Raw genomic sequence first — 15441 nt, 5'->3', positions numbered from 1 at the left:
AGCTTATTTACTCTATCATTCCATTTCCATGATATCCTAGAAAAGGCAAAACCTCAGGGATGGAAAAGAGATCAGTGACTCCCAGGTACCAGGGATGGGGAGGGTTTGGCTGCCGGGGAGCACGAGGTGATAAAAAGGTTCTGAGTCTTGTTGTGGTTGGTTATAAAAACATATGTTTGTCAGAACTCAACTATATACTAAAAAGGGTAAATTTTATATATATAAATTATAACAATAAAATACATAAGGTCAAGGCATGGCAGAATCATCTGGGAGGCCTGCTAAAATCCACACTACCAGCCCCCACCCTCAGAGATTCTATTTTGACAGCTCTGGAGTAGTGCCCATAAATCTGCCTTATTTATTTATTTATTTATTTATTTATTTTTGAGATGGAGTCTCGCTCCGTCACCCAGGCTGGAGTGCAGTAGCACAATCTTGGCTCACTGTAACCTCCACCTCCCAGGTTGAAGAGATTCTCCAGCTTCAGCCTCTCAAGTAGCTGAGACTACAGGCATGCATCACCATGCCTGGCTAATTTTTGCTTTTTTTTTTTGAAACGGAGTCTCACTCTGTCGCCCAGGGTGGAGTGCAGTGGCACGATCTCAGCTTACTGCAAGCTGCACCTCCTGGGTTCAAGTGATTCTCCTGCCTCAGCCTCCCAAGTAGCTGGGACTACAGGCGCCCAAGACCACACCCGGCTAATTTTATGTATTTTTAGTACAGATGGGGTTTCACTGTGTTAGCCAGGATGGTCTTGATCTCCTGACCTTGTGATCCGCCCGCCTCAGCCTCCTAAAGTGCTGGGATTACAGGAGTGAGCCACTGTGCCTGGCCATTTTTGCATTTTTAGTAGAGACGGGTTTCACCATGTTGGCCAGGCTGGTGTTGAACTCCTGACCTCAAGTGAGCTACCCACCACAAGGATTACAGGCGTCAGCCACCGCGCCCAACCTGAATCTGCATTTTTTTTCTGAAATTAACTGAGGTTTTATTTTTATTTATTTTTGGCGGCAGGGGGGACTGAGTCTTGTTCTGTCACCTAGGCTGGAGTGCAGTGGCACGATCTCAGCTCACTGTGCAACCTCCGCCTCCCAGGTTCAAGCAATTCTCCTGCCTCAGCCTCCCGAGTAGCTGGGACTAGAGGCGCATGCCGCCACGCCTAGCTAAGTTTTTGTATATTTAGTAGAGACGGGGTTTCACCGTGTTGCCCAGGCTGGTCTCGAACTCCTGAGCTCAGGCAATCTGTCCGCCTCAGCCTCCCAAAGTTCTAGGATTACAGGTGTGAGCTACCGTGCCCAGCCTGAATCTGCATTTTTAACCAGTACTCCTACAGTTCCTGATATTGGTTACCCAGGACCTACCCTGTAGAAAATCCTGCAGGAGTGAAGGAACTGACAGAGGGACATTTGCCCATGAAAGCAGTCCATGGGGGCTGTCCCCATCGTTTCTTTAACTCGAGACAGCCTAACAATGATGTAAATATTAAGTACAAAGGTAGATGTTCACCTCTGCTTTTTTTCCTCCTTTTCAAGGAACAGGGTGGGCTCACTGCGGTTCCAAGAAGACCTGGGAGGAGAGGCAGGTGTGTGGGTGGGAGAAGGCGGGAAGAGGGAGGTTCACATCATTGGCCTCGCTTAGTTCTCTCAGCCCTCCTCCTCATCTCCACCCCCATCCCTCGGGGCAGGCAGCAGGGTGGATGGCGAAAAGCAGGGCTGTGCCCTAGGCTGACCTATGAACTCTGCTCCCACTCCAAACAGCTGTGTCACCAGCAGGTCACCTACACTCAGCCTAGCTCCAGCAGCTATAAAACAGAGGAAAACTACCGCAAAAGCAAAGCAGGAGAGGAGGGAAGTTGAATACCCTTGTACAACAAAACACTTAAAAACACCAGATAAAATGCTCGAACCTGGGAGGCAGAGATTGCCGTGAGCAGAGATGGTGCCACTGCACTCCAGCACCTGGGTGACAGAGTAAGACCCTGTCTCAAAAAAAAAAAAACCACACACACACACACACACACACACACACACACACACTGGATAAAAGATGTTTCTCACATCTATCTTTCCTCATCCGTAAAATGGGAGTATTAACATCACCTTTGTCATAGGGTTGTCATGGGGGATTAAATGAGTTAAAACCAGCAAACTGTTTACCACGATGCCTGGCATTTAATAAGGGCAAGTCCAAAAGACCAAAAATAGAGAATCTGAATCCCAGCACTTTGGGAGACTGAAACAGGTGGATCACTTGAGGTCAGCAGTTCGAGACCAGCCTGGGCAACACAGTGAAACCCCATCTCTACTAAATATACAAAAATTAGCTGGGCGTGGTGGCAGGTGTCCAGCTAATTTTGGGGGATAGCTGAGGCAGGAGAATCACTTGAACCCGAGAAGTGGAGGTTGTAATGAGCCAAATCTACTACTTGATTATAAAAAATAATAAAATAATAAAAATCTACTACCTGATAAGACAAAAAGCAGTTTAGTCCTTGCCTGGGCACTGAATTGTTAAAAAACAAAAATCTCCACTAAGATTCTGAAATCACAGACCTGTTCATACTTAGCGTTTGAATATTCACAGCCCTTAATTCATATACAGAAGCGCTTAGGGCTGAGACATTAATAGAAGACGTGCTTCTAGGCTGGTCACACTCAGGCACCTGACCAAAGCAATCACGACCCCTCCAGAGGACACAGCCCTGCAACCCAGGATTACACAAATTATAGTTCACCAGACAGGAGCACAGGGTCCAAATTATTATATAAAGTCCACCCAGAATAACCTACTGTAAGCAAGAGTCAGCAGGAACAACAGACTCAAACCCTCAAGAACGTCCTGTTATAGAAAAAGCAGGCCAGGCATGGTGGCTCAAGCCTGTAATCCTAGCACTTCGGGAGGCTGAGGCCAGGAGTTCAAGACTAGCCTGGCCAACATGATGAAACCCTGTCTCTACTAAAAGTACAAAAATTAAAAATTAACCAGGTGTGGTGGCATGCACCTGTAACCCCAGATACTTGGGAGGCTGAGGCAGGAGAATTGCTCGAACCCAGGAGGTGGAGGTTGCAGTGAGCTGAGATCACACCACTGCACTCCAGCCTAGGCGACAGAGTGAGACTCCGTTTCAAAAAAAAGAAAAAGCAGTAAAGATTTAAAACAAGCATAGGCTGAGACAAGAGGATAGCTTGAGGCCAGGAGCTTGAGAACAGCCTAGGCAACATAGTGAGACCCCATCTCTACAAAATATTTTAAAAATTAGTCGGTATAGTAGCAAGTGCCTGTAGTCTCAACTACTTGAAAGGCTGAGGTGGGAGGATCACTTGAGCCCAGGAATTCAAGGCTGCAGGGAACTATGATTGCGCCACTGCACTCCAGCCTGGGTGACAGAGCAAGACCTTGTTTCTAAAATGATTAAAGAAATAAAAAATAGAGCATAAGAAAGAAATAAGATTATTCCCTTAAATCAGATTTTTTTTTCAGTAAGAAGCAAAAGATTTATTGGATCTGAAGAGAAACTAGAGTATATTATATCAGATTTTTTAAATAGAACTTTTTCTCGCCCAGGCTGGAGTGCAGTGGCCCGATCATGACTCACTGCAGCCTCAACCTCCAGGACGCATGCAATCCTCTCGCCTCAGCCTCCCAAAGTAGCTGACACTACAGGTGCGTGCCACTGCACCTGGCTAATTTTTTAAATTTTATTTTTGGTAGAGACAGAGTCTCTACCAAAAATATAAGCAGTTAGCATGTATTGAGTACCTGCTGCGTACTAAGTGCCTGGGGGCTCCCAGGGATGTGTGTAGTAGAGTCTCGGGCCTCAGGCCTTTTCAAATCCTGCTCCTCTGCGTCACGATCATTCTTTAAAAGCCAGCCCCCGTGCACACTGCAGAGCTGGGAGCCTAAGACCTGGAGAGGAGCGGGGTGCAGGGAAGCCTGGCCCCACAACCACAGGCTAGAGTGAAGGGTGGGGTCAGACTGAGGCCCCTCAGCGGTCCAGGACCCATGGAAGCCCAGATAGAAAAGGGGCAGGGAAAGAGAGCCTGGCTCAGGGGAGGCAGATTACCTAAGGGGCAGTTTGCAACTCTGCATGCTCCTTAGAAGCATCTAGAAGATGATGCTGAGGAGGGGTGAGAGGCTGGGAGGAAAGCAGCTTCAACTCAAGCTGAAGGCCTCCCAGGGGCCAAACGGAAAGGAGCCCACGTCTCCGGGGATGGAGAAGCCTGGAGTGGAGTGAGAAAGGCTGGATCCTCGCCTCGAGTTACAGGAGGAAGCAGGCCCGGCTCCAGCTGTAGCCAGGGGTGCCACAGGAGCACTGGGGGAGCATGCGAAGTGCTTACCAGGGTTACTTGCGTGAGTAAGGTGAGAGCAAGCCTGTAACTGAGCTCTTCCAGCCCAGTCTCTACAGGGGATCTCCCACTCTGCAGCAGCACCTGTGGCTCTGGAGCACCACCCCAGGAGGGAACTCAGCAGGACGGGAAAAGCCAGGGAAGCCTATGTCTCTCCCAGGGGCCTCGGCTTTGAGAATGAGCTACCCCTGAACTCTCATCTGTTGTCAAGATGTGTGTTTTATTTCCATAGTGGCAGGTGGTCCTTTCCCTAAAATCTGTTCTCTAATTTTAAGAGTAATACATTCATTATAGAACATTTAGAAAATGCAAAATAGTATTTTCTAACTCCCATTTCCACGTTGGTTATTTCCTTCCATTTTCTTTCCTATATATATGCACAGGTTTAACATAATTCGTACCTTACCCTACATACAGTTTGGCATTCTTGATTTTTTCCAATTCACGTTATATATGAGAATGTGCCAGTTCTTCTTTTTTTTTGAGATGGAGTCTCACTCTGTCGCCCAGGCTGGAGTCCAGTGGCACGATCTCAGCTCACTGCAAGCTCCGCCTCCCAGGTTCATGCCATTCTCCTGCCTCAGCCTCCCGAGTAGCTGGGACTACAGGTGCCCGCCACCACGCCCGGCTAATATTTTTGTATTTTTAGTAGAGACAGGGTTTCACCATGTTAGCCAGGATGGTTTCGATCTCCTGACCTTGTGATCCGCCCGCCTCGGCCTCCCAAAGTGCTGGGATTACAGGCGTGAGCCACTGCACCCGGCCAAGAATGTGCCAGTCTTTATTCAATCATACAATGAAATATTACGTGCCATTGTTGATGCTACATAAATAGCATTATATAGGCCGGGTGCAGTGGCTCACGCCTATAATCCCAGCACTTTAGGAGGCTGAAGCAGGTGGATCGCTTGAGGCCAGGTGTTCAAGACCAGCTTGGCCAACATGGCCAAGCAGGCACCATCCCTCACCACCTGCCCCAATGCTGCTGTGGTAACTGGGCAGGGCCTCTCCTCCAACTCAGGCACACCCCCGCCACTGCCTGGAGTGCCTGTCTCCTCACCGCTGCCTCCTGAAACATCCTCTCTCAAACAGCACCCACCCCCTAAGCAGCTTCCCCGACGCCCTGGTGAGAATTGTTTTCCCTCCCCTGCAGCCTCTCCACTCCTGCCACATCTGAATGAAGTGGAGCTGCTGTGTCCCTATCCCCTGTGACACCTTTTTTTTTTTTGAGATGGAACCTTGCTCCATCACCCAAGCTGGAGGTGCGGTGGCGAGATCTTGACTTACTGCAACCCCATCTCTACTAAAAAAAAAGAAAAATAAGCTAGGCATGGTGGCACACACCTGTAATCCCAGCTACTTGGGAGGCTGAAGGAAAATCACTTGAACCCGGGAGAGGGAGGTTGCAGTGAGCCAAGATTGTGCCATGGCACTCCAGCCTGGGCAAGCAAGATGACTCCATCTCAAAACAAAAAGAAAAAAAAGAAAGAAAAAAAAAAGCATTGTATACCTGTAACCAAATTTATTTAAGCAATTTTCTGGTGCTGGATGTTTAGGATGCTTCAGATTGTTAGCTATTTTACATAAGAACCATATAGAGTTACTTTATGATTCAATTCAATTACCACCTCCTCCAGAAAGCCTTCCTGGTCTACTTCAATACCCAGCAATATCTCCCACCTCTGAATTAGGACAACCTGTGTTCCATCCGACACACCTTAGCATGGAGCCTGTGTGTCACTGCTCTCTGAAGACTGTCTTGTGGGTGATGGGCTGGTCTCAGGTCCAGGACTCTACTACACACATTCCTGGGAGCCCCCAAGCAACCAGTATACAGCAGGTACTCAATACATGCTAACTGCTTAGACCCAGCCCCCTTAGATTGTATAAGCCTGGTCAGCTCCATTTCCTAAGGGTCAGGATTACAGGTGCCCACTATGGCCAGGTTGGAAATTTTGCTTCTTCTCTGGCCACTGCACAGATGCAAAAGATCCCTGTTATTCAACCACATCTTTAAGACCCAGTCCCCTCCACATGAAAGTCTTGAGCTTCAGGCAAGATTGCCATAGCTAAAGTCTCTGCCAACTTGACTAGAGCTTCACAGCAGTCATGACCCTGGCAATCACCAAACATCTGCCCCCACCCCAGGGCTGCATGGTGGAGACAGGGCCCAGGCTCTGGTGTGAGAAATCAAGGTTCCAATCCCAGGCATAGCAGTGGTCTGGCAGGGTGGCCAGAGAACTGCTTGGGTTCCTTGGTGGGTATGGCCCCCAGGCAGTGCAGGGGAGCTGGTCGCAGCATGCCCTGCCCTAGCCGCCCTGCACACTTCACCTGATGCAGGGTGCCCACTCTTCAGCTCACAGAAATGCCCACCTGCCCACCGGCCCACCTGACCTTGCAATCTCCAGTCCACAGAGGTTGAAGTTCAAGGGCTCCTCAACACGGCCTTCCAGGCTCTCCGCCTGCCAGGCACCATCCCTCACCACCTGCCCCAATGCTGCTGTGGTAACTGGGCAGGGCCTCTCCTCCAACTCAGGCACACCCCCGCCACTGCCTGGAGTGCCTGTCTCCTCACCGCTGCCTCCTGAAACATCCTCTCTCAAACAGCACCCACCCCCTAAGCAGCTTCCCCGACGCCCTGGTGAGAATTGTTTTCCCTCCCCTGCAGCCTCTCCACTCCTGCCACATCTGAATGAAGTGGAGCTGCTGTGTCCCTATCCCCTGTGACACCTTTTTTTTTTTTGAGATGGAACCTTGCTCCATCACCCAAGCTGGAGGTGCGGTGGCGAGATCTTGACTTACTGCAACCACCATCTCCTGGGTTCAGGCGATTCTCCTGCCTCAGCCTCCCAAGTAGCTGGGATTACACGCGTGTACCACCATACCAGCTAATTTTTTGAATTTTTAGTATGTTTTAGTATGTTGGCCAGGCTGGTCTTAAACTCCTGGCCCCAAGCGATCCACCTGCTTTGGCCTCCCAAAGTGCTGAGATTACAGGCATGAGCCACCATGCCCGGCCCCCTGTGACATTTTGAAGCAGGGGTAGGTTACTTACCACAGACATCTGTCAATTTGCACTGAACCCTCCATTGGAAGGCAGTGAGAAGAACACCCAGCGCAGACCTGGCTGGCTGACACCCGTAGAAGGTGCATTTGCAAGGGGAAGGGCTTAGATCCTGCCACCAGCTTTTGGGAATGAGCAAAAATTAAAAATAATAGCTGCCATTTATTGAGCTCCCTATGTGCCAAACACCTTACTCTTCCAATTACTGGAATTAAGACATTCCAATTACTCTTAACTACCTTGATGAGGTAGACACAATTACCATTCCCATTTTATAGATGAAGAAACTGAGGCTCTGAGAGGTTAAGCAATCTGCTACAGTACCAGGTGAGTGGGTGGCAGAGTAGGGATTCAAATCCAGGCCCATGTGACTCAAAGCCTAGCTCTGAACCGCAGTCTCAGTGGTAGAGAGCCTTAAACAACCATATTACTGACCAGTACAGGATTCCGGAATTCCTTCACTGAGGGCTCACAGTCATCAGCTCACTAGCTTAAAGCTCCTTCCAAAGGCTTCCCTCCAACACCAATGACAATCTTCAGTAAGCCTGCTGATAGAGGAAATGCCTCTGGCCTTAGCTAAGCTCAGCAAACACTTCCACACGTTTACAAAGCGCCTGACACTGAGCTGGGCTCTGGGGCAGGGCAGGGGGAAGCAAATAACCACAGGGTCCCTGTGCTCTACAGATGCTGAAGGAGTGCTACGGAGGAGGAAGGGAGCAAAGGGTGGATGAGGGAAGGCGGAGGGCTTCCTGGAAGAGGCAGTGATCAAGCTCATCCTGAAGGCTGAGTGTCTCTCCACTTCCTGGACCACCTCTCTCTGCCTCTGACTGCCTTTCCAGTCTCTGTGACTTTGCTAAGGCAGTAACTACCATGGAAGGAAGCGCTCCTTTGTGAGATAGACAGACAGACACACACACACAACCCTACCTGCCTGTGAAATTCCTCTCCGTGTACCTAACTCCAATTCTGCCTGCCTATCTGCAAGATCATCCCCAAGGCAGGACTGTGCTCCAGGCCTCTACAGTGGTGCCTGCATTCCAGAGGTGACATACATGCACATACACACATGCAAACACACTCGGGCACATGCACGCACACACAGGCACACACACACAGGTAACTGCACTGTATCCCCTGCTGCCCCTTGCACTTGGTGGACAGTCAATAAGTATCTGCTGAATTCAATTAAATGGGATGGTTTGCCTAAATGCTTGGGAGTCTTGGGGTAATTGATGGAATAAAATGCCCTGGCCAATTCAAAGCAAAAAAATATATAAGACACAATTCAAGAAAAATAGTGGAGTGTAAAGGGGTCTCCCCGCTGGGCAACCTCAAAGAACCCATTTTGCCGTCACTTTCTTCATGGGATGACTGAGGCTAACCACGCTCAGCTGGCTTCATTCACCCCAGGGAGCCTGTGAAGATTCAACAAGATAACATTCAGGAGGCGCCCAGCACGGGGCCTGGCACACAGATGCTACTTGGCCAGGACCAGCTCTGTATTTTCACGTGGTCCAAGGGCACACACACTCAGTCATCAGCAGTCAAAGGACAAGCAGGCAGGCCCCATCACTCAGTGGTTTTCAAACCTCTTTGACCAGGACCCACAGTAAGAAATGTCTTACACAAATTACACACTGTTGCAATGAAAGTTCCACAAAACACTTATTCTCAGGATGAGGTTGCACACTGATGCTTATGTCTTTCATCTCTGTTTCATTTCTAAGCTGATCTCATAACTGCTTCCAGGGAAGTTGGGAAAAGCCCTGCCCTCACTCACCCAGAGTGTCAGAGCCGCTCTCCACCGTCTCGTTGACCTTCCTTGCTACTCTGGCCACGGCCTCACCCATCTTCTTCAGCATGCAGACACAGGTGTCCTGCTGCCAGCCCCCAGGCTGGTCTGCTGCTCACAAAAGGGCCTGAGCCTGGGGAAGACGCAGTGCCATGAAGTGCCCGCCTGCCAGCCAGGGGCCCACCCAGGCATCCCCCTCCAGCATCCTTCTCCCCCAGGACCCAGGCTGTCAGGAGGCCTGCAGGGAGGGCCCCAGGCCACTCACCTCCTCTTGCAGGGCCGAGAGCTCAGGCCACATCCAGCTTGGCCTTTGCACAAGCTGGTCTGCCAGTCTGGCAGCTGGGTTCTACTGGTTTTCTGGGAGGATCAACATGTGACCTCACCAGACATGGGGACCAGGCCTGAGCCAGCAGCCAGGGAGGTGTGAGGACTCAGGGGTGTGCTGGCCTGTGATTCACTCTATAGGCGGGGCATTGGGAAGGAGGTAGGGCGCAGCCAACTGCAGGAGAAAGACACCCGTCCCTCCATCCCACAGGCTCTAAGCTGGTCCCCTGTCCACCCCCTGCCCAGGACAATTTCCCCATCTCCCCTGTTCACCCCACCCATATCTGCCTTGTGCATGGCAGGAAGTGGGGACATGAAGGCAAATCAGAGCCCTGTGAGCCCATCAGAACACACGGACTGGCGGTGGGTGGTCTCTAAGAATTCCTTTCCCATGTGCCAATAGGAAGGAGAGGTTACAGTACTAGCCTGCAGACCTGATTATCAGCCTGATGCTGAGTTTATCTGCAAGAAAAGCGGGCAGGGGCCGGGGGAGTGGAGATGGAAATGAGAGAAGAGAAGTTGGATCACTAGAGGAAAAGAGGCTGAAAGAAAGGTGAGGAAAACAAAATGATAAGGTGTTAAGACATAAGGACTTGCAAACACCCTCAACTCCCTGTTTATTACAGAGAAGGAAACAAGCACAGAGAGGGGCTAGGTGACCTGGCCAAGGTCAAAGTGAGTAAGTGGCAAGAATCAGGTCAGCCCAGCTCCATAGCCAGTGCTCACTTCTTTATAAAAATAGCAGCACCCCATGGAGAGAGGAATGAGCTCAAGTCCAAGGTCAGCACCCCTCTTTGCCCCCAGACCCCAGTCCCAGCTTCACAGACAGCTCAAGAAGCTCCAGTGAACTCACTCCAAGGGCCGAAGGCAGAAGAAGGTGAAGGGCAGAGAGAAGGGGCATGGGGACAGTGCTAAGAGCTAACAGTCACCAAGAAAAAGTTCCCACGTGGTCAACTGGACAAGCAGGGCAGGCAAGGCCAAGCCAGGGCTGGACAAGCAGGGCAGGCAAGGCCAAGCCAGGGCTGGCCAAGCCCACCCATCTGCTTCAGGGAGTTACTGTGAGTTTAGTATGTGTGTGCATTTCCACTAAACAGGCTGGCACTAAAGGTTTGAGACACACTCATACAGAGCAGTGGGAAAACACTGATTTTGGAGACAGGTCAAATGCTCAACTCCCCCATTTATTAGCTGAGAGGCCTTGGGAGAGTTTCTTAACTCCTCTCAGCCTGTTTCTTCTTCATGTGAATAGGAGATCTAGTAATACCCAACTTGCTAGGTTAATATGAGGATTGAACAAAATATATATACCTGTCTAGCTCAGAGCCCAGGACACGTAAATATTCAATAAAAGTTAAGAGGATAAAGCAGTGCACATGTAGATGTAACAGCAGCATATAACCCCAGTTTAATACTCATGTGAGTCTGAACAAAACACTGAGGGAACTCATCTTTGAGGAATGAGTGGAATTTCTATCTCTCCACCTCCAGGAAATCTCCTCTTATTGCCTCAGTGTTCTCTCCTCCCTCTGAGTTTCAGTAGCACTTAATGACTTAGCACAAGTCACCTGGATTACTTATGAGCTTTTAAATATACACTTGTCAGCCAGGCGCAGTAACTCCCGCCTGTAATCCCAGCACTTTAGGAGGCCTAGGCGGGTGGATCACTTGAGGTCGGGAGTTGGAAACCAGCCTGACCGACAATGGTAAAACTCTGTCTCTACTAAAAATACAAAAAAAAAAAAAAAATGGTTGGGCGCAGTGCCTCACACCTGTAATCCCAGCACTTTGGAAGGCCGAGGTGGGCAGATCACCTAAGGTCAGGAATGCAAGACCAGCCTGGCCAACGTGGTAAAACCCCATCTCTACTAAAAATACAAAAATTAGCTGGGTGTGGTGGCAGGCGCCTCAGGAAGCTGAGGCAGGAGAATCTCTTGAACCCAGGAGGCAGAGGTTGCAGTGAGCCGAGATTGTGTCCTTGCACTCCAGCCTGGGCAACAAGAGTGAACCTCGGGCTCAAAAAAAAAAAAAAATTAGCCAGGCATGGTCGCACATGCCTGTAATCCCAGCTACTAGGGAGGCTGAGGCAGGAGAATCGTTTGAATCCAGGAGGCAGAGGTTGCAGTGAGCTGAGATCGTGCCATTGCACTCCAGCCTGGGCGATAAGAGCAAAGCTCTGTCTCAAAAATAAATAAATAAACAAACAAACACTTGTCTCCCCCATTGGCCTGTGGGCAGCTTGTGGGCAGGGAATAGACCTATACTGTGCTTCTCTCCACACACTGAACACAGGTGCTTAGTTAGTATCCCCTAATGGTGATGATCAGCAGACATCATTTGTGTTTCCAATCTGAATACAGGTCAAGAGACTCTTACAACAAGTCTAAGACATTGTCAAAATTGAGAAGGGTCAAAAACCAAATGCCTAACAGTGCCAGGTGGCCAATCTGCATAAGGCGAGCCAGTGCAGGGCAGAAGGGAATAGAAAGGACTGTGGCAAACTGGACCCAACAACTTCACCATGCTGCTTCGAAGACCGTACCCCTAAGCCTAAATCATAGCCATGTTGCTAGCATCTTGGTGACTTGTTCTAACCCCTTTATGAATGGGAAAGCTGAGGACCCAAGAGGGGAGGCAAATCAGCTAGATGAAAACAAAAAACCCAGGTATCCTAAGTCCCAGCCTAGGACTCTTCCCACCATTCCATGCTCCCTCCTTTCTCCATCTCCAATTCATCATCAATAATCATAAACATTTACTAAGCATCTCCTAGCTATGAGGGATAAGAATGAAGAGGGAGAAAGAAATGCAGGAAACAGCTCTGACTTGCGATTCTGATGAGGAAGAGCTTTCTGAAGAACAGCACTGAAGCAATCCTGGCCTCACAGCAGAGAGGGAAAGGAAGGGAAGCCACCAAGCTGCCCAGGGTCGGGGGTATCCCTGGTGGGATCACCTGGGCTGAATACTTTCAATCAGGCACTATGCCTGCAATTCTATTAGCTGCCACCAGGTGGGGGAGGTGGTGCCTTAGATCAGCGGTCCCCAACTTTTTCGGTTTCCTGGAAGACAATTTTTCCCACTGAAGCGGGAGAGGAATGAAACTATTCCACCTCAGTTCATCAGGCATTAGATTCTCATAAGGAGCACACAACCTAGATCCATCGCATTGGCAGTTCGCAATAGGGTTCAGGCTCCTAGGAGAATCTAATGTGGCCGCTGGTCTGACAGGAGGCAGAGGTCAGGCGGTAATGCTTACTGGTGCTCACCTCCTGCTGTGCAGCCGGGTTCCTCACAGGCCACGGACCTATGCCATCCACAGCCCAGGGGTTGAGGACCTTTGCCTTAGACCACTGATGAAAACTAGTCAGATTAAAAATTTCACCACTGGTGGCAAGTTCAGACATTCTGTTGTGTGGGTCAGAGTGTACACAGGTACAGGAACAGAAACATGTAAAGTCTGGGTGTCAGGGCAATTCAGTAGGAAGAAGGGCCCCTTCCTTCTATGCCAGAGGATGGAGGATGCTCTGAGTACAGCACAAATGTGCTCAGGACCCCCAAAAGGTTCCTGCTGTTTAAAATCACCACACTTATTAACTAGCTAGGAAGCCATCCTCCCTTCACCTAAAACTGCCCCTTCCTCCACAAGGAAGAATTGTTTCATGAAGTCCAGCTGACAGGCCTGGGCTCCTCAGGGTACCTGGTCAATGCCATCTGCAGGGATGGTGGTAGTGGAGAGTCAGAGTGTCCCAAAAGGGAGAAACAGACACCATTAGCCCACATGGGCCAGATCGCCGCTTGGGGCACCCCAGCCAGCTGGCACTACTGGTCCCAGCCAGTCCCAGGCAATAGACGGTAGGCCTTCGAAAATGTCAAGGAAAGCACTCCAAATCCGACACTTCAGCACAGGGTCGAAGCTCATACTCACACTGCCTACATCCTCAAAGCATGGCCCTCTCCACACACACCCCCAACCCCATTCCTCAGAGTGAGCATCCTGGTCCGGTGAAATGTTTAAATCCAGCAGATGTCTCCTGGACACCTTCCATAAGGCCCCCACTGTGGGAGTAAAGGGGCAAAGACCGGGTATGGGCTAGAACAAGCTTCCCACTGGGAGGCAGGATGAGCCTGATACTAGTAAGGCTACAGGGCCAGGCCTAGGGGGGCATGAAGGCACGTGGCATGGCCAGGGGGAAGGGACAGGGGCTGAGCAACAGGTGCACAGAGAGATTCAGGAGAGAGAGAGACAGGGAGCCAATGGGCTCCCAGATTACTGAGGAAGGGAACTGCAGCCCTCTTACAAGGCTGTCCTCTGCTTCTGTGTAGCGAACTAAGAGTTTTTTGAGGAAGGCAGCCGAATCCATAGTTTTGCAAAGTTAACAGTGTTGTGAGCAGTCCCATTTGTAAAATGGAAATACCACCTTCCTCACTGGATTATTGTGGGAAGTAACTGATATGTAACTTTTGGGAAAGGACTTTGCAAACCATTACATGTTTCCCACACCAAGGCATTACCAGTAGGTAATCAAACAGGTGTAGAGAGGAAGTTTGGATGTAATAAATTCAATGCCAGACAAAAACGTTGTCCTGCTTTGGGGGAGCTGGCAATACAGCCCTCCTGTCCCTATAACCTGGTTTCACCTGGACTCAGGCTGGCTGGGGGAGGGGTGATTTTTGCTTAAACCCTGACCTGGCCCCCAGACTCCAGCCCTTACCATCAATAACTCTACCTTATCTGCAGTCCGGAGACCTCTGCAAAGGAGCCGCTGCGACAGCCCGTCCCCACCATTTGCTCCTATATTTAGTTACTGGTGTTGTCAGTTGGGAACGTTAGAGCCTGGCAGCGGCTCGGATGGGCAACCGGAGCCTCCGGAGCCATGTGTGCAAGCTGGCCCTACCGCGGGCTCCAGCCCGGGCTCTGGACCATGCCAAGCCGGGGAGCGGGTGGGGAGGTGAGGAGCGACCCAAACAGTCCCAAACCCCCCTTCAGATCAGAACGAAGTTGACCCACTTTCCCACCCCAGGGAAAGAAGCCTGCTGGGACGTGAGCGGGACCTGCTGGCGCCTTGTTTTTGTAGCATGGGGTTCGGGAAGCTCAGCGCGTGCTCCCTCGCTAACATCTAGGTATCCTCGGACTGAGCCTCCAGCACTACGCACGGTAGCCAGGCAAGGGTCCCCCCGCCCCGCGTGCCAGGACCCGCCTCACCCCCGGTGCCTGCAGCCAATGGCACCTCGTCCGCTGGCCTGGCAGGCGGGGACTGGGAGAATAAAGCTGGCAGAGGGAAGAATGGTAGTGATCGCAGAGGCCCCGGGGCTCCCACGCTGCCCGGAGGCCGAGAGGCACGCTCTGGAGCAGGCGTCTGCAGCTCCCCAGAGCGGAAGCAAACCCCGAAAGTGTCGCTTCGGGGACGAAATGCACAGCAGCCTCTCCAAGCAAGGGCGCCTCCCGCGAGGAATGGAGGCCCGCCCGGGAGCGCTTCTCCGAGCTCCCTATTTCCTGGCACCTCTGCACCCACTCCCCTGAACCATCGGGGTCCAGGTGCGGTGAGCAAGCAAGAGCCCGCGCATGTCGGGCCCCTTGGCACCGCCAGAGCCTCCGCTGGTGCACCGCTGCTCTTTTCCACCGGGTGACCTGGGGGAGGGGAGGGGACGCTGCAAAAATCGGGACACTTCTCGCCCTCTCTCCCCCAGCCCCTGCAACGCTTGACCTCGGACTACGTTTACTTTGCGGGGCAAGAAGCGTGTGGTCCCGCTCCGGGCCGCTTTGGCTCCACTTACGGCGACAATGCCTCCTAGCGCCCTGCGCAGCGCAGTCACGCTCCCTCCGCCGCCGGCGGCGCCCCAGGCGGGTTCCGAGCCGGCGGGGCGGGGCGCGCGGGGCTGCGGGATCTGCGCGCGCGGCCACTCCGCCAATCCCC

General features: G+C 51.3%; 1 protein-coding gene across 5 annotated transcripts in view; it reads right to left on the bottom strand.

Annotated features, from left to right (window-relative positions):
* The window catches only part of LRRC20 (leucine rich repeat containing 20), a 97994-nt gene extending 82553 nt beyond the window's left edge, over nt 1-15441 (bottom strand). Inside the window, exons 1-2 of one of the 5 annotated variants that reach the window (XM_024254051.3) lie at nt 15302-15441; nt 9194-9338 (exon numbers count right to left, since the gene is read on the bottom strand). In XM_024254051.3, coding sequence (XP_024109819.2) covers nt 9194-9275 — 82 coding nt within the window. In that variant the 5' untranslated portion in view covers nt 9276-9338; nt 15302-15441. Of the gene's footprint in view, nt 1-9193; nt 9339-9470; nt 9727-15301 lie in introns of those variants that run through there. The other 4 variants (XM_054522534.2, XM_063727359.1, XM_063727358.1 and 1 more) reach the window with 4 other exon arrangements.

The sequence above is a fragment of the Pongo abelii genome, chromosome 8 (assembly GCF_028885655.2).
Source record: "Pongo abelii isolate AG06213 chromosome 8, NHGRI_mPonAbe1-v2.0_pri, whole genome shotgun sequence".
NCBI lineage: Eukaryota > Metazoa > Chordata > Mammalia > Primates > Hominidae > Pongo > Pongo abelii.
The sequence above is the reverse complement of the archived record's forward strand: the minus strand, read 5'-3'. Positions and strand labels throughout refer to the sequence as shown.